Below are 27,444 nucleotides of genomic sequence, written 5' to 3'. Positions count from 1 at the left end.
TTCTGTGTAAACGCACCCTTAGGCTGGGTCAACACTACAATTTTTTATTTTTAAATGATGCCTCCAGCAGAAGTCAATGTCTTTTATAAATCTCTATGAGAGCGCACTCATGACTTCAAAACTGCTGCACTATTCAGGATAGTCAGAGGAGAGGCCATGAGGGTGCCCGACATGACTGGAATAGCATGGGCATACAGATATAAAACAAAACACAAAAAAAACACATTGACCACCCATCAAAAGGAATGCTGATGTATAACAAAGTCCAAATGCAGCCACTAGTGAATGGGGCCCACTGCAATGTACAGCAGTATATGCCTGTATCCTTTTTTTTTTAACGGATGCCAACATATACCTGAGAAGCAGTGCATTATTACATTAAAGGAAATCTGTCACCTCCAACTCACTCCCTCCCACCTCTAAAACTAGTTATCTGTAAATAAAATAAAAGTTGCCAATTCCAAATGTTTTTAGCTTTCTACCCTTCTGCATCTCCCCGCTGTAAGCCTACAAACTGGGCATAGAGAGCGATACTTCACTCAGGAATATAATAGAAAAGACTACCTAAATTCCTTTGTTTGTTGGCTTATAGCCAAAATCTTAGGTTTTGGGGTGTTTTGGAGGTGATTCTTTAAACTGCACAGTGATTCCATCACTGGATTAGAACACAAAAAGTCCCTCATTTCTTCTGGAAAGATTCCGTTAATATTTTACTTTTCGCTCCAATGGGTCTCCAACATTTAACATTATTATTATGACTATATAAAAACAATGGATTGATAGAGGAAGGAGGGTTGTAGAAGTTCATTTAAATATAAATGCTCTATATGCCACCACATAGACTGACCTCACTAACATCTACACTCACCGGCCACTTTATTAGGTACACCATGCTAGTAACGGGTTGGACCCCCCTTTTGCCTTCAGAACTGCCTCAATTCTTCGTGGCATAGATACAACAAGGTGCTGAAAGCATTCCTCAGAGATTTTGGTCCATATTGACATGATGGCCATGATGCGAATCTCCCGTTCCACCACATCCCAAAGATGCTCTATTGGATTGAGATCTGGTGACTGTGGAGGCCATTGGAGTACAGTGAACTCATTGTCATGTTTAGAAACCAGTCTGAGATGATTCTAGCTTTATGACATGGCGCATTATCCTGCTGAAAGTAGCCATCAGATGTTGGGTACATTGTGGTCATAAAGGGATGGACATGGTCAGCAACAATACTCAGGTAGGCTGTGGCGTTGCAACGATGCTCAATTGGTACCAAGGGGCCCAAAGAGTGCCAAGAAAATATTCCCCCCACCATGACACCACCACCACCAGCCTGAACCGTTGATACATAGCAGGATGGATCCATGCTTTCATGTTGTTGACGCCAAATTCTGACCCTACCATCCGAATGTCGCAGCAGAAATAGAGACTCATCAGACCAGGCAACGTTTTTCCTTCTACTGTCCAATTTCGATGAGCTTGTGCAAATTGTAGCCTCAGTTTCCTGTTCTTAGCTCAAAGAAGTGGCACCCAGTGTGGTCTTCTGCTGCTGTAGCCCATCTGCCTCAAAGTTGGCCGTACTGTGCGTTCAGAGATGCTCTTCTGCCTACCTTGGTTGTAACGGTTGGCTATTTGAGTCACTGTTGCCGTTCTATCAGCTCGAACCAGTCTGCCCATTCTCCTCTGACCTCTGGCATCAACAAGGCATTTCCGCCCACAGAACTGCCGCTCACTGGATGTTTTTTCTTTTTCGGACCATTCTCTGTAAACCCTAGAGATGGTTGTGCGTGAAAATCCCAGTAGATCAGCAGTTTCTGAAATACTCAGACCAGCCCTTCTGGCACCAACAACCATGCCACGTTCAAAGGCACTCAAATCACCTTTCTTCCCCATACTGATGCTCGGTTTGAACTGCAGGAGATTGTCTTGACCATGTGATTGCCGCCATGTGATTGGCTGATTAGAAATTAAGTGGTAACGTGCAGTTGGACAGGTGTACCTAATAAAGTGGACGGTGAGTGTATAACAACACTTAGGAGCCTTACCATGAGGAGAGTGCAGGATTAAAGCAATATGCTTTTCCATTAGACAAGCTTAGTACAGGTACACCTCTCTGGGTAAGCAATGTTTGAGAAACAGTCAGATCACTCCCTAAGGTATAAATAAAAAAAAGTGGTAAAAAATATTTAACAATTATATTATATACATATGAACACAAACACACACACACATATATATATATATATTATTATTATTATTTTTTTATTGGACATAATAGAAGGTAATCACTTTTTAGAAGCTACTGTAATATTTTATATTTTGTAAGCACACAAAATGGTAAAAAACACACACATCTGAATAATATTACCTGCTAAAATGGGCAATAAAGACTCATTCTTTACAACGGCTTTCTGATTCAAGACATCCCTTTAAAAATAGAAAAAGAAAATACTTATAACTGCAAATCTACATAATTATATACATGGAATGTGAAAATACTGCTGCAAAGCATGTATACTAATAAGCTATAATATTATAACCACTGGCAAATATTGTGTAGGCCTCCCTCCTGCTTTCCAGTGGTATCTGAAGCCAAAATATTACAGTAGATTCTGTAAATTAAGGTGGGGATTAGATGGATAGGACTAGTTTTTTCCAGCACATCCCATAGATGCACATATGATGCATTATAATTATTGACATTTCTGTAGTGTTGCAAGGCGCTTTACCTTGTTCTCTAGATATGAAGAATCAGCCTACGAGACAAGAAATCTAGTGGCCAGGCTGCACTACTGACCCATGTATAATGACAGCACGGATATACATATCTCTGCACTGTCAGTTTCCAGATCACACAGCATTACATACTCACCTAGGGAGATATAGGCATCAGTTTTCTGGCTCTCCAGTCCAGCCGCTGTGTCTTCAGGCCTTACCTTCCCCAGTTGTCAATCGTTCTGCTGGAAGAGGCTGCAGTCTATGATACAGCAGCTGGACAGGAGGGCCGGAGAATAAGATGCTGGATCACAGCAGCAGTGCACAAGGTAAGTATGTACTGCTGTGTGAGATGGAAACTGACATACAATTACACACATGTGTGCTGTCACTTTATAGCACTCTGGAATCATATAGTGGATAATGGATGTCCCACATCTTCCTGCTTGAAGTTAGCAAAGGGAAGACAGTTTTTACTCTTATATCAGTAAGGTTTGTAAATATCCAAACTTAGAGTCTCAAAGTGTTTTTTCCATACCAGGCCTATCTAGGATACACTAAGAAAAATTCAGCCTACCCTCAGAAAGCACTAGGGGGTTTATAAATAAACAGTACAATTAGGGTCAGTCTGGGTAGGGCACAGGGAATTATTGTTAATAAAATTTTATTTGGCTGCAAAGCATTCCCTGGAAACTGTCCTACACTGTACTGAGGAGGAGGGGCACTCTAAAATGTCAGCTCTATTAGGTCCCTTGTTGGGTTTCTAAGGAGTCTCACAATCTCGACGTACAGTTAAGTTTTACTAGCTGAACATATTATGCAAACTCTTCATACAAAACTTTGAAATACTCACCAAACTGAGAGGGCAGCTGAGGATGTAAGAGCCATGACGAAACGGCCTGTACATTGTAATGAAGATATTTGGGAAGGCAGGATGATGGGTGGAAACACTCGTCTGCCACTGCCAGAAAAGATGGATAACATTCTCTTCTCGCAGGCGACACACACCACCTCACTGAAGAAGAGTTAAATGGTTAAATGCATTGTATTTATATAACATTAAACAGACTTTGGAGGACACAGTGACAATACTAACTTGCTTCCTGCTGCTGCAAGGATTCGACTTGTAAGCACAGTCTTCCACTCCTTCCCTTCTCGATTACACTTGACCTGGCTTAGTTTTGATCCTCCTACTGTTCGGATGTCATTCTCTACTTCAATGTATATTGTGGGGTCTGCACTAATCTGAAAAGTTAAGCAAATAAATTAAAGGCACCTAAGTACCCTGACAAAGTACTTAAAGGTTTAAGGTGAATACTGATAATATTAAAGGGGTACACAAGAGACTGACACAAGTATGTGTGTATATGTATTATATATATATATATATATATATATATATATATATATATATATATATATATATATATACATACATACACACACACATACATATATAATATATACTAATTTTTATTTCCCAGAGTACCACTTTAATAAAGCCAAAATACTTGAGAAGCTTATTTTAGCTTTAAATAAATTGATGGCGCACAAACTGATGTGTTTAGTTAAAAGATATTTTTCTTCATTTTCAAAATGCCCAAATGTAGAGCAGACTGACCTGTACGGTAAAGGACTTCTGAATGATTGGGATCGGCAGTCTAAGGGATATCGCTGGTGTCACACAAGTTAAGTCCTTCTCGGATGTTGCAGCCACCTGAGACTGAGAACATTCATAAAATATAATAAAAATTACTAAGCAAACTCTGTATTGGTGGATGAACACAATATTCGGGCAAAAAGGCTTGCAATACTTTTTAAAAGGATTTTTTTGAAGGTTTGTATTACATTCATTATAAAGTAACGGTGTCTTATATTTATGGAAATCTCCATATTTGCGTGCCAATTGTAAATCCCCCAACACATGTAACGGTATAGCATAGTTTCATGTCTCCCATAGTCTCCCACCTAGAAGAAACAATGTGTAGTTTGGATATCTTTTCAAGAAGCCTGTAAGAATTTTGCTTTAAGTTCTAAAATATCAATAATGTGCGGTCTTGTGGTTAAAAAGTACAATAAATTCCCTTTTTTATGGTCCAATTTGCAGACTTGCTGTGTGTTATTTCTTATCCAGAAACATTTTTGATAAAAATAGTTAATTAAAAAAAAAAATTAATAAAATAAATGAATATTTCAACTGAGCATCCACAGTAATAGGTGTAACTATTGTCCACTTGATAAACGATAACACACTTATGTCCCCACTACAGGAATGTGCCTTTTAGCAGGGAAAGATGGAAGTCTATTGATATTGATGGTATTAAATTATGTTCGTGATCATTAAAGCGGACGTCATCTTCAATAGACAGCCAAATTTTACCGCTAAATGACGGCATATTCTTGTAGTGGGAACATAGCTTAAAGGGATATTTTCATCACAACCACCACTGCTAAAACAGTAGGTCTTTATAAGTTAAGAAACTTTGCAATTGGTTCTTTTTACCTTATTAGCTGTGTCTCCTTGCTAGGCACTCTGAGCTCTGTCATGGTTACAGCTGGTTGCCTAGGTTCCCGACCACCTCTCTGTGTTATCAGCGGTGGCGGCGCTGTCACGATGGGACTTGGTATAGCAGAACTGAACAGAACAGCAGAGTGTAGAGCAGAGGAGTACAGTGCTGCTGGCCACAACAACCAATGACTGTGGAGGTGCCTGCCCCCCACCCAAAGCAAGAAGTGAAAGCACGCCAGGAGCATTAAGAGGGGTATGTTTGGCAGCTGAGAATACCCCTTAAATATTACAATCCTTTAAATAAACTATCAGCAATAATTATTTGGAGCATTTTCTTTAAACACCTAATAAAGCTATATGCTACTTTGCTCTATTACTGTGCTACTACTTTTGGTGGATGTCGTCACCCATCATCCTTTTGTATGCAGCACCTATTCAGGTCAATAGGAGATGTATACAGGTCAGTGGTGGCACCAGGCAATGAGGATTTTTACAGAGACAAGGGCAGGAGAACAAAGGAATACACAATTAACCCTTTTCCACCATATTAGGGAAACACTCCAAATAAATTATGCTGCTAACTTCCTAAGGAATATAGGGGTAGAAACACTTAAATTTTTGATAACCGCTGCATTGCTAGTGTTACTGAGGATACTTCACTAACCTGCACTGTGAGGGAAACAGACATGAGCCGCGAATCTTTCCGAGGTCGTCCTTTTTTTCTTTTTTCTCCAAGATCTGAATCCAAATCTGCCTTTCGTTTGTTTAGAGACTTGTTTGCGAGATTTTTTTCTTCACTGTCACTACTACTCTCTAAGTCACGAGACTTGGTTTCTTTAGATGCATTATGATCTTTTGGTCTATTTAAGGTAAGAAAAGCAGCAAAGTATATGATAACAGACTAATAACTTAGGCATAAGACTATGATCTCATTCTGTGAAGGATACTGTTAATGTTGGACTCACCGGTCAGCAGTGATCTGGTTCACATGTGAGATCCCTGTTGTCCCTGAGGTGGCTTTTGATCGTTCAGTGAATCGAGAATCAAGTGCTTTCATGGGCTCAATCTTCGGCTGGGCAGAGACGCTTGTGGGTGTTGTTGTAACTTTAGTGGTGTTTACACTATGAGGATTAGAGTGCAAAAAATTGCAGTTATTTCACAGATATAATGTTCCCTAACTGTGGAATTCCCCTTTAAGGGTATATTCACACGGACGGGCTCGCAGCAAGATTCTCGCTGCGAGCCCGGCAGGTCCTGGCAGTTCCCATACACTACATACTTGCTGCGGTCTAAACGACCGCAGCGAGTATGTAATTATACCGCCCTTAACCCCTTCTGCTCCCCCGCTGTGTATATACTTTACCTGTCCTCGCTGCACGGGTCCGGCGTCCTGCTCTCCTGTCCGGCCAATCAGTGTGTTGCCCAGCCGCAGCCACTGAATGGCCGGGCGGGAGAGCAGGACGCCGGACCCGTGCAGCGAGGACAGGTAAAGTATATACACAGCGGGGGAGCAGAAAGGGTTAAGGGCGGTATAATTACATACTCGCTGCGGTCGTTTAGACCGCAGCAAGTATGTAGTGTATGGGAACTGCCAGGACCTGCCGGGCTCGCAGCGAGATTCTCGCTGCGAGCCCGCCCGTGTGAATATACCCTAAGAAACTAACATGTACACAAGGTTATAGATAAAATATTCAACTAAACTGCAATTATTATAAGCCACTTAAGGCCCTATTCCACGAAACGATTATCGTTCATAAACTTGCTCCAACGACCGCTCGTTAACGATAATCGCTTCGTGGAATTGGTGTTAACGGGCGAAATTGTTATACTGTCGTTCAAAATTGTTTTTCAGCATTTCGAAAAAAAGTCGTTGGTCTTTGAAAGATAATTCCCTAATCGGTTAGTAAAATTAGAAATCTTTCAGTCGTTCGTAAAAAGGTTTAAAAAAAAGTAGGTGTGTCGTATGGTCATGATCACCCCGGCGAACGTTTTAAACGACCATGTAACGATTGTGTTTTATCATTCGCTAAAAAAAAAAAAAAATCGTTTAGTGATCGTTAACGAGCGGTCGTTGGAGCGAGTTTATGAACGATAATCGTTCCGTGGAATAGGGCTACAAGTCACCAAACTACAGCAGGTTTATACATAACAGACAAACTGGTTCCCTGCTGTTAGATCTTCCAGTTCTGTTGTTCTTCCAGTGACGTTTCACTCAGGAACTGCCTGCTTAGCCCCATGATTGGTTAAGCAGGAAGAGAAATGTCATAAGGAGATAGAACAGGACTAGAAGACAAGACAAGTATGATGTGCACAAAAATGCATACCGAAAGAGATGATTTTCTTTTGTACTTGCCGTAAAATCCCTTTCTTGTGGCTTCATTGGGGACACAGCACCAATGGGTATAGGCTACTGCCACTGGTGCGGTGTCCCCCAATGACAGGCACAAGAAAAGTATTTTATGTGGCCAGAAAACCCCTTAAGGGTGGGTTCACACGTAACTGATCCGCTGCAGATCCCTTCACGGTCACTTTCAATACGATTACATACTTGCAGCGGAATTGTCATCCTGCTGCGAGTATGTAAAAGTCAGGCCCCTTAACTCCCCCCATGGCCTGGTGTCATAGACATGTCAAAAATTTAGATCTGCCTTAGAGCCAAATATTCAAACCCTGACCGCTCACAAAAGGCGAGCCAGTTGAAGTCCGTGGTTAGCACGTTTGCTCCAGGTTTTGTGTCACGTGATGGAAGTTTATGCTCCCGTCTAGAGTGGGGAGGAAAGCACAAAGCAGAGCAAGTCTCTCCTCACTTGTTGTACTGGTCACTCAGGTCTGATTGTTCCATAAGACACATAAAGCATACCTATCACTCAAAAAAAGTTTGAAGTCACATAGAGTCCAGGCTAGCTTTACTCTTTCACAATACCTCTCTTTGTTGGCAGGTTCTTCTGATGGTTTTGCATTTCCCGTTGGTTCTAGGGTGGATTTAGCTCCTAAAGAGCTGTTGGTGTTTGAATCCAGAGATAAGAGCTGCTGGTTGCTCTGAGATGACATCATGGACCCCGTGACTGACCCCGATATAGGAATACTATTGAAAAATGCTGTAGAAAAGTCCCTGCAAATAACAATAGCAAAATAATTAATATAACATGGTGTAGTGTTACAAACAAGGAAAAAGATTTTCTCTGGATAACCCCTTTAAGCCTTTATGTGCTTCATCATTTCACGGAGCAACACAAAAAGGATGAAAGAGCAAGACGTTTCTGCTTCATTGCTCCTGCACCAATAACCCCCGACCTCTGCTCACAGGCTGCCCACAAGTAGAATTATGTGCGGGACTCCATGTGGTGTTTATGACTGCATGAGATATAAAATCAATTTGTTCTTTAACCCTTTCTGTGGTGCAGAATGTAAGTGAATTTTTTGTCACTTACATGCTGCAGCACACAAGGGGTTAAGCAGCACGACTCTCTTCTGGCCACAGGCAGCATTAAACCCCTGGCCACAAAAGGCCGCTGTCTCCTCCAGCTCCTTGGACAGTGACAGAAGAAGCCAGAGTAGTATGTGTGTTTGTTTTTCCAAAGTGGATGATGCCTACATGGGGGGGTAAGGGGATTATTATTACCTACAGGGGGATTACTACAAGGGGATATCCTGCAGGAGGAGGAGTACAATTTACTGGCAGAGATAGGGAGCACTAATTACTAGGGCATCTAACTATATGGAGGATTCTACTTACTGGGCGGGCTAGCAAATAGATGCACAGAGATGACCTCCTATACTATATGGGGGCTCAAAATGGCCTGAATACTATCTAGGGGCACATACTGGGCATAACTGCTTATGGGGGAGGAGGGGCATTGTTACTGTGTGAAGCAATATAGCTGATGCCTCAAACACCATTAAAATAGTATCTGAGGCTGACTGTCAGGAGAAAAATCTTTATATGGCCACTTGAAAAAAAAAAAAAAAAAAGGTTTAAATTGTAAACCGCCCATGATAATTAAAATATATTTTTATTACTCAGCTCTATTTCAAATTAGTTAAAGTTGAATATTTCATACAAACCCAGTGTCCAGCTGGGCAATGCACAATGGGGTGATCCTACGCCGGCCATCTGCTGTCCTTGTTTCAACTTGCTTCTTTAAAAGATTCTGTTGAAAATAAATTTGAAATTTTTTTTAATAAAAATTATTTCATACAGAAAAGCATAGACACTCCCTCTAATAATGCAGCCATAAGAACAAGAAGATCCAACCAATAGGCCCCTGTGACGCCTTTCCTTTTTGGCAGAAACCTGTATTATTAAGAACTATAGGGGGACATTTATCACGCTGTGTTATAGAAGGATTACAGCAACCAATCACAGCTTAGTCTTCACTTCTCACATTGCTCTGGTAAAAATAAATTTGAGTTGTGAGATAGATAGATAGATAGATAGATAGATAGACTTAGATTTTTTTCCTTTTTTCTGGATCAACACAGTAGGTCGAACTTGATGGACTCTTGTTTTTTTTTTCAATCTTATTAAATGTTTGCCCCTTGTAAGTTTATACCTTTCTGATGTCCTCCAGGCTTTCACCATTTACCATACTGGCCACTTTTGGGGCTGGGATATCTTTCTGTACAGCTGTCGTATGTTCTCCATCCAGATGTGAATGTGGCCTCTGTTGAAACTTTAACATTTCGGGGTTTTCAATAATGGTGTTGGGCAGCTGGGACTCCGTTGTGATAGCAAGACTCTTCCCATAAGTGCTTTGGTGGATGTGATTCTGCAACAATCAAAGTAACTTGATGATGTTCTATTACAACTAAATAGGATCAGGTATAAAACTTTGTGGAAGCGCAGTGTGCGGTCAGTAGGAAGGCATATTTCAGTACCTTTTCGTCCTCGTTTAGTGGGTCACCCAGTTCATCCTGTGAGAAATCTAAGTACGCAACTGATCCATCCATAGAACACACCAATATGCCAAGTCCATTAAGGGTCCTAAAAGACAACCACAGAACAGGATTGTGTCACTTGTGATATGAGAATGAAAGGAATTAAACTAAACTTTGGTAGCAGCAGAATAAAAGCTGTTACTTCTCCTGTGCACATAACATACAGAGTGATTTGAAGTGAAACGAACAGCAGGTTTGTACATAGGAGCCTGTTGGTATGTACCTGTAGTCATTTTGATGGCCATTTGAAAGATAACTTATGATAGTCGATCTGTTCTGTCATTTTTTGTATAAATTATCTATTTTTGATCAATTTGTTAAATTATTTTAGCGCACTGTGAGCGTTCCTGCTAGCTTTCCCTATGTCACCTACTTATGCATATTTATGTATGCATTATGTTAGGACATCATCTTCCCCAAGCTCCTGCACTTGTGCAGTAACACTCCCCAGCCACCACCGCCGGTAACAACCTGGCCCCCGTCACCAGCCCCCAGCCTCCCCCACTGCCGCACGTCCTACTCACTTCCCTGCCGGTACCGGACTCCCAGCTCACTGCCGACCCCGTGTCCCGGATGATAAGAGCTGCTGGGGGTGACATCCGGGACGCTATAATGGGAGTAGTAGTAGTAGTAGTAGTGTGTATCTATCCCACAGCACTGAGCAGGGAGGGAGGGAGGAGGTAGTTAGATGTACCGGCTCCTCTCTCCCTTCCTGCTCTGTGCCTTTCCTTTGGGGAGCAAGAGTCCTTGCTCCCCAAATTATCCTATACACACGGTCCATTATCCCATACACCTAGTCTACCAATAAAGTGTAGTTTTCACATTACATTACATACTCCACAGACTTCAATACAGTCTATAGGCTTTTACATATACTGTGCCCCCTGCTGGACATTCCATTGGAATTACACCCCGGTTCGTGACGTCATGGTATTTCAGAGAATTTGAAGTCTCCATGATCTACTAAATTAGGGGAAATAGCAGTATATGTGCATTTCCCATATTTAATGTACATTAGGAAATTGTCTAACTTTCCATAAGTAATAATATATAAAAAAATACTTTTGGCCGGAGTTGTCCTTTAAGTATATAAAAAAAAATATGGTAGAACAGATTGGTGTTACCTTTTGAATCAGCCTCAAAACAACTGCAGGCACATACCAACATGTTCGTATGTACAAATCTGATGTTACTAAGTGGTTACTAAGTGGTACTTAGGTGGGAACCTTTTTTAATATATGCCCAGAGATAGATTGTTTGCAAATTAAGTGCACTTGCCGCCCTGGCTCCCATAGCACTGTTGGCATCTCACAACTCTGTCCTGCTGTTCATTTATTTCCAGGTCCTGTGGCGGTGGCTTTGCAGGCCCACCCAGCCAATCAGCGCCTGCAGTGTGGTCCTGCCTCAGTTGCTGACTGGCTGGGCAGGCCTGCAACGCCACCGCCCCAGGACCCAGTGGTGAGATACCGGTGGTGCTGCGGAAACCAGGGAAGTATGCATGCTTTATTGTTTTCAAACAACCTATCCCTTGGAATTTAAATCCTTTTAAATGCATTTTTCCCAGCGTGAATATAGGGGGAGAATGTTTTTGGCTTCTTTGTTTATATGGATACCCAAAATGTGTAGGTTTTTATTGGTATGTAATATATGCCTTAAAATTTTCTTTTTCTAATATTTATTTTATATTTCTGTATGCTAATACATTACGCTGTGTGTACCTATGAACACAGGCTGCATCTACACCTACACTTATTGTGCCCTAGCTGCAGGTTTATCGAATAGACAGCCCTGGGGTCTCCTTTCTAGGTCCCCAGAGCCAACTGTGGAGCATTTCCCAGATGTCTGCTTAGGTTACTAGGAAAACCAAGTGACCCGATCGGAGCAGGGAATTCAATTTGATCATACTGCAGTCACGAACTACGGCAATCAAAGGGTTACACAGGCAGGATCTGTGGCTCCCCTGACCCAAGCCTGTGCTCCAGAGCTCCGGTTCTTAGCAATTCAGCAGCCCCAGAGACGCAAACCCCCCACTACTGCAGTGATGCCAGAGATCGTCACTACAGACTGAGGACCTGCACTGCACATTTTCAGAAAGGCTATAATGAATGATGTAGTTCAGAACAGATTAGTTACCAAGAAATGTCCATTATAGACTTGTCAAATAAGTCGTGGATTACCACCAGAGGTCTCTTAAGGCAGGTGAGCTGCAATACAAAGAAAGATTAATTTAGCAATCCATGCAAAGACGACCCCTTACGATAATATGCAGATCGAGAACGTGGCTGATGTCTATGAAACGTTTGTGGGATTTCTGTTTCAATTAGAAACCAAGTCCAGGTTGTAAAACAACAAAAACAGGAGGGGAACATTAAGGAGAGTGAAGGCAATATGGCCCAGATTTACTAAAACAGTTAGTAGACCTAGTGCAAACCTAGATGGAAAACTTTCAAATGCACCATACTGACCAGAGTGACTGACAGACCGTGTAGTTTAAAGTAAATCTGTCAGCTGCATTTTATGTTCCAAAATGTTGAAACTATTAGGTAAGGGAGACACATGATACCTTTAATACATCCAGCTGGGCTTCCAGAATGTAGAAAAATGCTTTTATTCTCTGGTGCAAAGTGTCAGAGAGGCTTTCCGAAGCTCCTGATCTACTGCAAGCTGGAATGCATCCTCTCGCCCCCTCCCATGCCTATCTTGGCTTGGAGCTTAGCTTGCAGCTGACCGTCAACCAAGCATAGACAGGGATGGGAGGGGGAGTGAGGGGACATCCAGCGCGAAGCAGATCAAGAGCTCAGTAAAGCTTCTCTGACACATTTGACTGGCAAATAAAAGCACTTTTCTAGAAGCACAGGCGGATACATAAAAAGGTACCATGTGTCTCCTTGTCCTAACAACTATCTAAGGGTATGTGCACACTGAGCAATGCTTGCGGAATTTCAAACGTAAAAAATAAGCAGTCTTTGCTATTGTATTTCCACACATTAGTGCACACGGCGGAAATTTCCATCCGGATTCCGCGTTCTGCCTGAAGAATGGATGGCTTCATTCTTTTGGCGGATTCCACTTGAGGAATCCTATAGAAGTCGAAATTCTGCTTGAATTCAGCTCTTATTCTGCCAGAGCAGAAAAGCAGAGGAATTTCAAGCAGAAATCTTTCCTCTTCAATTCCTCGTGGAATCTGCGAGAATTCCTCAGTGTGCACATACCCTAACAGTATCAGCAGTTTGAAACATGAATTAAAGCGGACAGATTCCCTTAGCCACCTATTACGTTAAAGTGAATGTACCATAAGGTAAATCGCTTTGGATTTTTTACCTTAACTTTTTTTATACCTCCCCCCCCTCCCCTGCAAGTGGAAGAAAAGGGTCTAAACAAATTATAAACGTGGTACAAGTTATTCAAGTCAGTTTCTGGCTCATCTGCAATAGTAAATTTGAAAAAAAAAAAAAAAATTATATATATAATATACATATATACACACACACACACAGACAGTGACTGTGCATTTCCTGCAGGAAGCACTGCTCAGCGCAGATCAAGGACAAGATTCGCGAGAGGCTGGACAAACCTCTTAACTAAAGCATTTTATATATATATATATATATATATATATATATATATATATATATATATATATGTTCTTATTGTGAGCCTTATTCGCTTAAAGGGGTATTCCAGGTTATTTTGATATTAATTCTACTGATTTCTCTTGTAATATAATTAATATATCTCATTGGTTTCTATAATAAATTTTGTCTCTTTCTCTCTATTTTTATGTAAGTCACGTGTTTCTGTGACGTCACCGAACCGGAAGTGTGGGGACTTCCCCGACTCGGCCGGCCTCTTGGTGTTTATGTAGTTAGAAAGCTAGCAGAGCTTTACAAACGGCCTCCCTGCGCACGGGAGGTCACATGACACCCTGTTCCCGGGCGGCCTGTCAGTGTGAAGGAGGTCGCATCCACCTCCTGTATAATCACTAAAACCCTCCACCCCCTGCCAGTATAATCATACCGATGTCTCCCCCGGCCCCCTCCATCCTGTGTATACAGTCCTTTTCAAAGATCTCTCACCCCATCCCCCGGTCTCGGCACCTCTTGCACTCAGCTGACAGGCTCTCTCTCTCTCTCTCTCTCTCTCTCTCGCTGTGTGTGAAGCAGGAGAGATTTCTTTCCTGCTCCGTACACAGTTCCTGTCAATTGCCCCGATAAAACTCAGCTGCCAGGAACTGTGTACAGAGCAGGAAAGAAATCTCTCCTGCTTCACACACAGCGAGAGAGAGAGAGAGAGAGACTGTCAGCTGAGTGCAAGAGGTGCCGAGACCGGGGGATGGGGTGAGAGATCTTTGAAAAGGACTGTATACACAGGATGGAGGGGGCCGGGGGAGACATCGGTATGATTATACTGGCAGGGGGTGGAGGGTTTTAGTGATTATACAGGAGGTGGATGCGACCTCCTTCACACTGACAGGCCGCCCGGGAACAGGGTGTCATGTGACCTCCCGTGCGCAGGGAGGCCGTTTGTAAAGCTCTGCTAGCTTTCTAACTACATAAACACCAAGAGGCCGGCCGAGTCGGGGAAGTCCCCACACTTCCGGTTCGGTGACGTCACAGAAACACGTGACTTACATAAAAATAGAGAGAAAGAGACAAAATTTATTATAGAAACCAATGAGATATATTAATTATATTACAAGAGAAATCAGTAGAATTAATATCAAAATAACCTGGAATACCCCTTTAATATATCTGAAGACAAATGATAGATTTCCTTACCCACACAGACAGTGAGCGGTCCTTGCTCCCCACTGCACAGCAGCAGTACGGACAACCCGCCTTGCTTGAGCTTCCATTTTTTTGTTTCTTTTTAAAGATTTTTGGGTTAAATTTCTGTAAGAAGAAAAAGATACAATATTTCAATGTTGTTTTCTGGACTCAAATGGAGCTATAAACCACATGTATCATCACCTATTTTATTTAAATACATCACAGCAATAAAAACAAAAATATGCAAAAGGTGTTAAGAGAAACACCGGAAGGGGATTAAAGGGGTACTCCAGTGAGGGGGCCCTTTTTTGCTGGGACCAGTGGCGGGTCCCGCATCGCGGCGCTCCGGTGCCCGGCCGCTTCCTGGTGTCCGACGCGGGCCGAAGACGTGATGTCTCAGGTCCACTCAGCCAGTCAGTGAAGGAGGCGGGATCCGTTTCAAGTCCGCTCAGATCCCACCTTCTTCACTGACTGGCTGAGCGGACCTGAGACGTATCGTCTCGGGCCCGCGTCAGACACCAGGAAGCGGTCGGGGACCGGAGCGCCGCGGGACCCGCCACTGGAACCGGGTCCCAGCAAAAAAGTGCCCCCCCCCACTGGAGTACCCCTTTAAATTGTTTAGGTTTTGTTTTTGTTTTTTTAAAATCCCACTTAAATTTAAAGCATGACTGCTTAACGTTACAGGCTTAAAGCTGCAGTACTGGAAATAAGGTGACGTAATTTTTGCCAGGTGAAGTGTCGTCATAAAGCTCGTACGTAGATGTCACCAACAATATTGAGGTCCCTACCTGTACACTAGAAAAATGCTAATTAGGGTGGAGTTAACTTGCTGAACTGTAAAGCAACGTTTTCTGAACCCAAGTGCTCAGCGTTTGACTTCCTGTGGCTGCAGAAGTTGGATGCAGCCCTAAGAGTGCCAGGAAAACATGGAGAAAACCTGTTTTCCAAGACTCCCTAGGGCGGCATCCAACTCCTCCGGCCATTGGTAATCAAATGCCGAGCATTCGCGTTTACAAAACGTTGCCGAACACAAACAGTTCAGCAAGTCAACACTTCTGTTAATATTTATACTAAGCAGCGAAGAGATTCTTATTTTTAGTTATCTGGATACACAAAAGGTTCTCAGGACAACATATTACATCCGGTAGGTCTTCTTTAAACAGCCAGAGGGCACTCACCGTTTATATGTGCAGACTTTATTCTTTATGAAAACCCAAAATTTCAGCAGGTTCATAGGTAACGGGCTAGGACGCCAAACACTCGTTAGCACAAGCTATTACAGATGTTTCGCACGCATGTGCACCAAACAGCTGTAATAGCTTGTGCTAATGAGAATAAAATCTGCACGTATAAACGGTGAGTGCCCTCCAGCTTTTTTCTCCTATATGGTAATTTATTTATGAATGACTTTGGTTTCATGAGGAGCCCGTATACCGACTTTTTTACCTCATCTTGCACTTTGGCGGCGAAGGCCGGGCCTAAGGGGTAGTGCAGTTACTGGTTTCTATTTGAAGTCTTCTTTAAACAAGTTATCCAGGATTCAAAATATATGGCTGCTTTTTTTCCCCAAAAAACAGTGCTAAACCCATCCTTAGGTTGTGTGTGGTGTTACAACTTCATTCACTTCAATGGAACTGAGCTACAATACTACACACAAACTGTGGACAAGAATTTTTGGAAGAAGGCAGGCCTATTTTTTTTAAAACCTTGATAAACCCTTTAACACTGTAACAAGTATAAAGCACTAATAACAATGGCCCAGATTTATATTTTGATTTTTCCCCTATTTGGCTTTTATCCAACTGGGTATTTTTCACCAGACTCATCTGGTGGCACACGGATAAAAACACTGCACTCAAACTGGGCTCACACAAACCATGAGAACAGAAAAATACAAAATCATTTATTATTTTTTTCTTCTTTAACTCAAAGGGGGAGATTTATGAAAGGGTGTAACTATACACCTGGTGTAAACTGCCCACAGCAACCAATCACAGCTCAGCTTTTAGCTCTGGTACAATATAAGAGGAGCTGTGATTGATTGCTGTGGGCAGTTTACATCAGGTGTATATTTACACCCTTTCATAAATCTCCCCCAAAGTATTACTTTTAGTGAAAGCGGATAGTAACATTCTTAAAAAGCACAATTGGATATTGGCATATGATTTATAGTGTCACAATGGAAAAAAAAAAAAAAGCCATCTTACCACCACAGTGACAGCTTTTCGATGACCCACAAAGTCCATGTTTGTTTTCCAGCCATCACGCTCAATAATCTGTGCTGTAGGACCAGAATTGTTCATTGCATGAGCAGATACAAGGTAATGCCCATCAGGAGACCAGCTAAGACGCAAGACATGGGTAGTCCCTCCACACTAGGAAAAAGAATAAGATTACTTTAAGCGAGGGCATATGTACAACTTTGTGACACTGAGAGAGTGTTAAATAGTTGGTACCTCATCGAATGGTTTGGTGATACTGGTTTCTAGCTGCCAGTCCATGGTCCTCCAGACTTTTAGGCTATGGTCATCAGCTTGAGAAGCAATATACTTCCCTACTGGATCCCAAGTCAGTCCTTTAACCAGTCCCGAATGGCCCCTCAATGTAGCTATAATCTCTGCAACAGTATGTCCAATATTTCCATCAAAGACAAATCAAAAGTAACAAGATAAATATTCTTACAGTGTACCTGTCACTACAAATAACATCTGACATGTCAGACTTGTCAAAAGTTATTCATCACATTGCGTCTCACTGCTGAGACCCATTGTGATCAGGCAATATAGCTGGGGAGAGATCACGGCAGCGCAATCGACTCCCCGGCTCTCCATGCATAAATATTTTTCAATGTAAGTCTATAGGAAAATATTGACAATTGCCCAGGGAATAAATCAGTGTTGCAATCTCTCCACAGCTATATCTCCTGATCACAGCAGGTCTCAGCAGTGAGACCGGCTGTGATCTGATGGCATCTCAAAAGTTATTTGTAGCGACTGTACTCATTTAAAAACTACCTCAAAATGGCTAATAGAATACATTAAGAAGTAAAATACATTAACGCACCTGGAAACTTGAGGGCATTCCATATGACAACAGTGTTATCAACACTACAGGAAGCCAGCCATGCATCATGTGGAGACCAGGCGACATCCATTACATCTGAAAGGAATTTTGGAACAATTAAAAGTTTATAAAACTTAATGTGACAATATACTTTACAGAACACTACAAAAGCTGTTCATTAAAGGGAAACTCTGGCCAATGTAAAAAAGCTGCTGAAGGGGAGTGTGGGAACATTAAAAAAAAAAAAAAAAAGAATATATACTTACCCATCCCTGTGCCCCCACAGCACCGCATCACCAGCTTCCGGGCTCCACTTTCTCCTGGCTTCCTGGTACATTACAAACCTAAGGGAACTACTTACTCAGCTCAGTCACTGACTGGCTGAGCAAGCATTCCCGAGCACAGGTTACGATGAGGCAGGAGCAGCAGTGCTATGGAGTCACAGGAACAGGTAAGTAGAGCCTTTTGATTGTGTTTCTGCACCCGTCTACAGCAGTGTTTTCATTTTGGCCGGACCCCTCCTTTAAGTCACTTACCTCCAGAATGATTCCTGAGAATGGAGAGGCAACGCCATTGCTCTACATTAGCCAATTTGCTGCTGGAGCCAAAAACAGTACTGGGTCCGATGTACCTGAGATGTAACGACAAAGCAGAAGAACTTTATACATCTTTTAGGATAAGGCAGAACATACTATTCATTGTAACTAATAATTATGAATCATGACTAGGATTTCATCCAGAAGTCAATCATCTGCGTTTTCCTTATAGAGGCCATGGGAACTTTAGAAATTAATGACACAAGAAAAATATCAATGTCTTTACTCAAACCCTCTCTGTACCTTAATACAGAAAATCAGAAGTGCATATGTAAGAACTATAGCAGCTATTTGTATAAAAAGACAGTTACAAAAATATAAAACCGCTAGCAAAGACAAACATAAAAATTATAACTATAGTGTTTGCTATGTAGTAACATGGATATGGGTTTGGAGACTATTTAGAGAACTTAAAGGAGACCTGTCACCCCCCCGTGCCGGGATGACAGGCTCCCAACCCCCAGCTAGATCCCCCTATACTGACCTGATCCCGCTGAGTCCCAGGGCGGAGATATTCATTCTCTATGGACGCCGGACCTATCTCGACCTATCCTGATCAGAAGCCGGCGCGCACGCTGTCGAGATAGGTCCGGCTTCCATAGAGAATGAATATCTCCGTCCCGGGACCGGCTCCGGGAGTGGGACTCGGCGGGATCAGGTCAGTATAAGGGGATCTAGCTGGGGGTCGGGACGTTTCCCCCCCCCCCCCCCCTTCCCGGTCCACTTTGAATGGTGTAGTTAATGCGCACTCTTTCTCTTTGGCATACATCAGCCCACTATCTGCTAATAACATGTATACCAGAACATGGGAAACACAATGCATAGGGGGGTGACAGGTCCTCTTTAAAGGAAAACTATCAGCAGGTTGGAAGCATCTAACCTACTGAAGTTGAAATGTCCCTATTGTACACAGGGCGCTGAGGAGGAAGGTAAGTTTCTTACCTTCATCCTCAGTGCCTTTTCTGTAATATGATAAAAAGGCATTTTGGTGCTGGCCCCAGTATAACTTTTCTACCAGGCTTCAGTTAAAGCTTCATCCTCATCTCATTTGCTGCTACAGATGCAACTTTCTTTTCTTCTCTTTCCTGCTGTGAATTATCATTGCAAAATACCCCTAGTAGTATTGAGCGATCATCATTTAACTCCCTGCATCTGGATGCCGCCCTAGGGAGTCCTGGAAAACATGGATACAGCCATAGGCTTTCTTAATGTTTCCAGACAGTGCTTGGCTGCCTCTACCTTTTCCAGACGCAGGAGCTAAACGATGAGCATTCAGGTTCGAAAAATTTGCTGAACCCAGACACTTCCATATTATCTATTATAATATTATATTACATTTCCAAACTGTTTTATAACCATTCCACTCCAGAACAAGGCAAGGCACAGCGTACACAGTTATCTCAGCTTACCCAGACTTCTTCCACACCATGATGAGTTTGTCATCTCCTCCAGACGCTAAATACGCTCCATTGTTGGACCATCGCACACAGTTCACACAGGCTGAAACAGAGTGTACATAAAGATTAATCCAACTCCACAGTGAGGACAACAAACTGCACATATAGAGGCTACCCTTCCAATGCCAGCCCCCCATCCTTTGACACCATCTTAAAGATTGCCTCTTGTTCAAGCAAGGAGGCGTGAACCCCCAGAACAGGTATCTCCCATGTAGTCTGCTACCTAAGTGGTTGTCCATCTGACACAGCATCTTGGGAATACTTTCATTCTTCTCATCTTCTTCCTTGACAACAGGTGGCATATTCCATATGACCACTTTTCCAGAATCTTGCCCTAAAAAAAAACAACAAAAAAAACTTTATTTTCCTGTTATGCTGAGGGACTATGTGTGAGTACATTAGAATGTTCAAATGTCAAAAGTATTTTATTTGATACAGCCTATGCATGGTGTTTCCCATGTTATGGTATACAAGTTATTAGCAGATAGTGGGTTGATGTATGCCAAAAAGAAAGAGTGCGCAACAAAAGTGGACTGGGAGGGAAAAAAAAACGTTACAACAAATCACAGTTAAGGTGCACATACAAATCAGATTAAGGTCAAAGTGGGCAACTTCATCCAAAACAATGTTTTTAACCCCTTCTAGTGGCTATATCAATATGGGCCTTATGGCCCAAACAGTTTTCTTCTTTTCCATCATTGCCTGTATTATACACGGCTGTATACAGGCATATACATAGCATGTTGGTCGTGCCGACATGGAAACCCATTAACCCTACAATCGTGTCCCCAGGTTGCAGGTCCTGCGATCATGATTTGTCTGGATCAGACAACAGATCTTTTCCCAGAATCTTCCCATAAAAATCTCTTGCACTTCACCAGGTGTCACTAATCACAGACTCTATGGACTATTGCATGGGTCTCCAAACTGCAGCCCTCCAGCTGTTGCTAAACCACAATTCCCATCATGCCCGGACAGCTAAAGCTTTGGATTTGGCTGTTCAAGCCTGATGGTAACAGTTTGAGGGCCGCAGTTTGGAGACCCATGGACTACTGTGTATGGCTGTGTCTGCAAAACAATCACTCATCATCGCTCCTTTAACCATCAGCCTACTCATATCTAATGTGTGCCATCTTTGCTGATCTCTGGTGCCGGTCAGTTAGGTGATGCACGTCATGCATGCAGTCAGTGAGTGGAAAAAAAAGTTGCGCAAATCACTCTACTGCCACAGACCAGTTCACACATATTACAGATGTATTTTTTCCATCCATATTACAGCTGCAAATCCCAGCCTGACAACCCAAACTGACAGCTGTCAATTCTGGCCACTGGGAAGGCCGGTCCTTGCTGCTTTAATATAAATGTTTAGCCCAAGGTTACATTTTCTATGGATACAAGGGTTGTATGACCACGTATACATCTAAGGGTCCTTTTACACTCACAGATTATCTGACAGATTTTTGAAGCCGAAGCCAGGAACAGACTATAAACAGGGAACAGGTCATAAAGGAAAGACGGAGATTTCTCCTCTTTTCAAATCCATTCCTGGCTTTGGCTTCAAAAATCTGTCAGATAAATCTGTCTGTGTAAACGCACCATAAGGGTCCTTTTGCACACAAAGATATCCGACAGATTTTTTTTTTCTTTTTTTTAAGCCAAAGCCAGAAATGGATTTGAAAAGAGGATAGATCCCAGTCTTTCCTTTATGACCTGTTCTCAGTTAATAGTCTGTTCCTGGCTTTGGCTTCAAAAATCTGTCAGATATCTGTGTGTATAAAAGGACCCTAAGGCTACATACCTACGTTCCCTGCCCAGGCTGTATTAATGGACTGGACTTTGGAACTCCTCATTTAATGTGATGGCAGCTCAGAAACTGTTCAAATCTCTGCGCTACTGTACTGACACAGCGGTATCAGTACAGTAGCCTGAAGATTTAATTATAGCTGAGCTAATGGTATCATAACGAATGATTATCCCAAGAGTTCTGAAATCCGTTCCTTAATCCAAATATACAGTCCAAGCACAGAATAGATGGATGCGGCCTTATGGTCCTTTTACACGACAAATCGTTCATTTTGATCTTTCAACATGTTCTCAAATCATCGTTGGTTGTTCACTAAAAGTTCGCAGATCGCTTTGTGTAAACAGTCTTTCACCGATTCACCCTATGTGTGAGATAGGCTTAAGCGATCTTAAAACTATTGCAATAACGATTTTTTCAAATGATATATCGTTGTCTAAACGGTGATTGTTATAAAAAAGCACATTGTTGCTACAAAATCGTTAATCGTTTGATTAAGTAAATTATCGCTCCATGTAAAGGGACCATTAGGGTCGATAGTCGATAGTTACCATCGTTACAACAATCGTTACTACGATCCTTTATGTTGCATTTACATGGAGCGATAATTCGCCCAATCGAACTATTTCAAAGTAACAATGTATTTTTTATAACGAACAGCGTCAAGACGGAACGATATATCATTTGGAAAATTCGTTATTGCGATTGTTTTAAGATCTCTTAACCCCATCTCACACACAGTGTGAATCGGTGAAAGACTGTTGACACGAAGCGATCTGCGAATTTTTAGCAAACGACCAACGACGATTTGAAAACTTGTTGAAAGATCAAAATAAACGATTTCTCGCTCGTCGCTTGATCGTTCGCTGTGTTTACATAAGCCGTTTATCGCTCAAATGCGAACGTTATCGCGAAAATTTGAACGATAACCGTTCCATGTAAACGCAGCATTACTCCATCTGATCCCAGCAAAAGAAGGAACAATTTGGAATCACACTGAATAATTAGTGAACGCGGAATTGCAGCAAACAATTAATAATGATTTTTGGGTCAGATCTAATGGTGCGTTTACACAGACAGATTTATCTGGCAGATTTTGGAAGCCAGGAGTGAATTTGAAAAGAGGAAAAATCTTAGTCTTTCCTTTATGACCTGTTCTCTGTTTATAGTCTGTTCCTGGCTTTGGCTTCAAAAATCTGTCAGATGAATCTGTCTGTGTAAAACGCACCATAAATCAATGATCAACGACACAAACGATTTTTCTATCCTTGCCTGCAATTACACAGGACGATTAAATTCAAACAACATGATTTTCTGCGCGATGATCGTCCTGTGTAATAGGGCCCTTAAGGCCCTATTCCACGGAACAATTATCGTTCATAAACTCACTCCAACGACCACTCGTGAACGATCACTAAACGATTTTTTTTAGCGAACAATAACACACGTGGGAACGTGAACGATATATGTAGTGTAACAATTTTGCGGTCGTTACATGGCCGTTCAAAACGTTCGCCGGGGTGATCATGACCATATGACACACCTACTTTTTTTAAACCTTTTTTTTTTTACAAACCGATTAGCGAATTATCTTTCAAAGACCAACAAATTTTTTTCCCGACATGCTGAAAAACAATTTTGAACGACTCACCACCGATTTTGCAATTGTCGTTCGCTCGTTTACAGCTATTCCACAAAACGATTATCGTTCATAAACGCACTCCAACGACCGCTCGTGAACGGTCACTAAACGATTTTTTTTTAGCGAACAACACACGTGGGAACGTGAACGATATATGTGGTGTAACAATTTTGCGGTCGTTACATGGCCGTTCAAAACGTTCGCCGGGGTGATCATGACCATACGACACACCTACTTTTTTTAAACCTTTTTTTTTCTACAAACCGATTAGCGAATTATCTTTCAAAGACCAACGATTTTTTTTCCCGACATGCTGAAAAACTATTTCGAATGACTCACCAACGATTTTGCAGTTGTCGTTCGCTCGTTTACAGCTACTCCACGGAACGATTATCGTTAACTAACGGTCGTTGGAGCGAGTTTATGAACGATAATCGTTTCGTGGAATAGGGCCCTTAGGGTTAGTGCACACTGTGCTTTGTGTTGCGTTCCGCTTTGATTGATGAAAACATGCTAAAAAGATACAGCGTAACCACAACCTGACATCTGTTGCAGCCGCAAACTATACTAATAAACATAGATGAGCATCAAACCCACCTTGTCCTCCTGTAGCAAATTTTGTACCGTCGGGATGAATGTCCACGGAAAATATCGGTTTGCCTAAAATTAGAGAGAATTTTTTTTAAAATGCACATGGTACGTCCAATATTACTACCGTATTATACTGTAAGTCAGGGGGTAGGGAGCCATGCCTCTCCAGCTGTTGCAAAACTACAACTCCCATCATGAAGGCTGTCCAGGCATGATGGGAGTTGTAGTTTGCAACAGCTAGAGAGGCCCGGCTCCCTACCCCTGCTATAAGTAATCTGTGATGTGATCCCTGCCCGGTGCCCAGGAGCATCATGTCCTCATATCCTGGTCTATAGTATTCCAGCACAATCTGGTCAGCTCTCCCCTGGAGATGGACCTGTCACCTGTGGAGGATGATGCAACACCTGGCATGGAGGCATCTAGAATGCATCATCCTCTACAGGTGACAGCCCCAGGGGAGAGCTGACCGGCTAGTGCAGGCACACTATAGACCAGGATATGAGGTGCAGGTGCCCTCCTAGCATCACCACTGACCTCGCCCTCTATGGCATCAGCCTGGCACCATCACATCTACACCTCCACCAGCTCACAACATTTCCCATTCAAACACAAGAGCCGCTAAAAGTTGGGAATAATTGGCAACTTGTGTGGCCCCTTGGGGGCCCCTCTCTCCCGCCCGCTCCTCCCTCCCTCACCATTGTGATTCACCCAGGTGGGCTTCAGAAGCTTCATGGTCCCGCTGTGCCCGGAGCCGGGTGTCAGCTCCGGCCGCCCATTGAGCACCGGAGCTCTCCTCCCCCCACCACCGTGCAGGCTTCTCGGAGCCGCCTCTCAGCGCCGCTCCATCCCGCTCCGGCACCCGCACCAAGACCGGAAGCCCGCGGGAAGTAAGGTTTAAAAATGTCCTACTGGAAACATCGACCTGGAAGCAGGCGTTCCTTGTTAAGAACAGTGTAGAGAGGAGGGGAGGGAGGGACGCCGGCTCTGCTGACACACCAAGATGCTGGGGGCTCCCCGGGGACACTGCTGCCACCTCACCTCACCCCTCCTGAGGGGAAGCTACACACACCCCAGGCACACTGTATACAGGCTGGGGAGAGGTGACAGCAGGTGGACCACATCATGGGGCAGACATTTCTCTAGACTTCCTGTCACACATCTAAAGAACACAACATTACCGAGCCCAAAATGGCTACTGACACCACCAACACCTCACAGGGGCCACATCCTATGGGCACTCTCTTAGGGCTTTGTTCACACCCTGAACAGAATCGCATCCTGGAAACCCAACAGAACCCACTGCCACACTTGGCTTCTATGTCCAGATTATAGGGAATCCGCCACTGTCCCCTCAAATATCGCTTTAAGATAGGGATGGGGGACCTTTCGCCCTCCAGCTGTTGCAAAACTACATTTCCCATCATGCCTGGACAGCCTTTGGCTGTCCAGGCATGATGGGAAATGTAGTTTTGCAACAGCTGGAAAGCCGAAGGTTCTCCATACTTGTTTTAAAGGGGTTATCCAGCGCTACAAAAACATGGCCACTTTTCCCCCTACTGTTGTCTCCAGTTCAGGTGTGGTTTGCAATTAAGCTCCATTTACTTCAATGGAACTGAGTTTCAAAACCCCACCCAAACTGGAGACAACAGTAGGGGGAAAGTGGCCATGTTTTTGTAGCGCTGGATAACCCCTTTAAGCTCCATTTACTTCAATGGAACTGAGTTTGAAACCCCACCCAATCTGGAGACCAGAGGTGGAAAAGTGGCCATGTTTTTGTAGCGCTGGATAACCCTTTCAGGATGCTAACACACACGACTGATGCGCAGCAGATTTGATGCTGTGATCAGTTATTTACATTAAATCTGCTGCGTATCGCAGCAGAAAATCCACTGCGATACGGTGTGTGTGTCAGCACCCTTAGGGTACGTTCACACCTAACGACTCGCAGCGGAAATCTCGCTGCGAGGTCCGCTACGAGCCGAGGTCCCTCTGAGTACATACTCGCTGCGAGTATGTAATGCAGCCGCCCCCTAACCCCTTCATCGGCTCCAGCTCTCTGTATACATTACCTGTCTCCCGCACGAGGTCCCGGTTTTCTCCTCTGCCGCCCAGCCAATCAGTGTGTTGCCCAGCTGCAGACACTGATTGGCTGGGCGGCAGAGCAGGACACCGGCCCCGTGCAGGATAGAGGTAATGTATACAGAGAGCTGGAGCCGGGCGGGAGCGGATGAAGTGGTTAAGGGGACGGCTGCATTACATACTCGCAGCGGTCTTTCATACCGTTGCTAGTATATAATCAGAGGGACCTGCCAGGACCTCAGCTCGTAGCGGACCTAGTAGCGTAGATTTCCCCTGCGAGTCGTTAGGTATAAAGGTACCCTTAAGATTTTGAAGGGGTTATTCAGCGCTACAAAAACATGGCCATGTACCACCAGGTACATCCTCTTTAACCTGAACCCACTGTTCAAACGGCGCCGGCACGGGGAAGCCGATGCCGCGGTCCGTTTTTCGGACCGAAACTCGGTTCCCGTGCACGGCGCCCTTCTATGCACTGGAACCGGCCGGTCCACCCACAGTGGGAGAGAATTCCCTCCCCTGTATGACGCGGCTCCATTCATTCTAAGGGTCCTATTTCACGGGCCGAGGTGGGCCCCATCAACGATGTAAACGAGCGCCCATCTGCTAGATCGCCACTCGTTTACTGGGCCTATTCCACGGCCCGATGATCGTTGAGCGTTACCGATGTCCTTGCAGCCCTTGCAGCATACATTACCTGTCAGGTCTTCTGCTCAGCTCCGTCCTCCTCCCCGGGTCCGACGCGCTCTATCTTCAGAATGGCCTGTCAGCTGACAGGCCGCTCAGCCAATCACAGGCCGCGGGGGTCCCGGCCTGTGATTGGCTGAGCGCTCCGTCAGCTGAAAGGCCATTTTGAAGATAGAGCGCGCCGGACCCGGGGAGGAAGACAGAGCGAAGCAGAAGACCTGACAGGTAATGTATGCTGCTGCTGCTGCTTCTCAAATCGTCTGCCCGCCGCGCACCGCTATTCAACCGTAGCGATGCGCGGTGGGGGAACGATGATTTTAGGTCTGGCCCTAAATGAACAATCAGCCGATGACACGATCATCGGCTGATCGTTCTCTCTATTTCAAAGAGCGATAATTGGCCGAATCTGGCCAAATGGGGCCGATTATCGTTACTGTGGAATAGGGCCCTTAGGGAGCTGCGTCATACAGGGGAGGGAATTCCCTCCCACTGGGGGCGGCCCGGCCGGCCTCCAGTGCTTCAGCACCTGCCGGTTCCGGTGCATAGAACGGCGCCGTGCACGGGAACCGGGCCTCGGTCCGAAAAACGGACTGCAGCAC

The 27,444-nt window shown here is 43.6% G+C and overlaps 1 protein-coding gene across 1 annotated transcript in view; it reads right to left on the bottom strand.

Moving 5' to 3' along the window:
* Window positions 1–24,986, bottom strand: part of HIRA (histone cell cycle regulator) — a 29,624-nt gene extending 4,638 nt beyond the window's left edge. The window contains exons 1-21 of the mRNA XM_069961101.1: window positions 24,778–24,986; window positions 24,089–24,151; window positions 20,272–20,382; window positions 20,001–20,091; window positions 18,532–18,626; window positions 17,996–18,091; window positions 17,389–17,549; window positions 17,140–17,307; window positions 14,942–15,055; window positions 12,297–12,367; window positions 10,104–10,209; window positions 9,779–9,994; window positions 9,291–9,376; window positions 8,149–8,337; window positions 6,191–6,346; window positions 5,890–6,085; window positions 4,338–4,439; window positions 3,813–3,961; window positions 3,570–3,731; window positions 2,370–2,428; window positions 2,047–2,152 (exon numbers count right to left, since the gene is read on the bottom strand). Of these exons, the coding sequence (XP_069817202.1) occupies window positions 2,047–2,152; window positions 2,370–2,428; window positions 3,570–3,731; window positions 3,813–3,961; window positions 4,338–4,439; window positions 5,890–6,085; window positions 6,191–6,346; window positions 8,149–8,337; window positions 9,291–9,376; window positions 9,779–9,994; window positions 10,104–10,209; window positions 12,297–12,367; window positions 14,942–15,055; window positions 17,140–17,307; window positions 17,389–17,549; window positions 17,996–18,091; window positions 18,532–18,626; window positions 20,001–20,091; window positions 20,272–20,382; window positions 24,089–24,151; window positions 24,778–24,814 (2,534 nt within the window). The 5' untranslated portion in view covers window positions 24,815–24,986. The remainder of the gene's footprint in view (window positions 1–2,046; window positions 2,153–2,369; window positions 2,429–3,569; window positions 3,732–3,812; window positions 3,962–4,337; window positions 4,440–5,889; window positions 6,086–6,190; window positions 6,347–8,148; window positions 8,338–9,290; window positions 9,377–9,778; window positions 9,995–10,103; window positions 10,210–12,296; window positions 12,368–14,941; window positions 15,056–17,139; window positions 17,308–17,388; window positions 17,550–17,995; window positions 18,092–18,531; window positions 18,627–20,000; window positions 20,092–20,271; window positions 20,383–24,088; window positions 24,152–24,777) is intronic.
* Window positions 24,987–27,444: the final 2,458 nt, after the last annotated feature.

Source organism: Dendropsophus ebraccatus, chromosome 3 (assembly GCF_027789765.1).
Source record: "Dendropsophus ebraccatus isolate aDenEbr1 chromosome 3, aDenEbr1.pat, whole genome shotgun sequence".
Taxonomy (NCBI): Eukaryota; Metazoa; Chordata; class Amphibia; order Anura; family Hylidae; genus Dendropsophus; species Dendropsophus ebraccatus.
The sequence above is the reverse complement of the archived record's forward strand: the minus strand, read 5'-3'. Positions and strand labels throughout refer to the sequence as shown.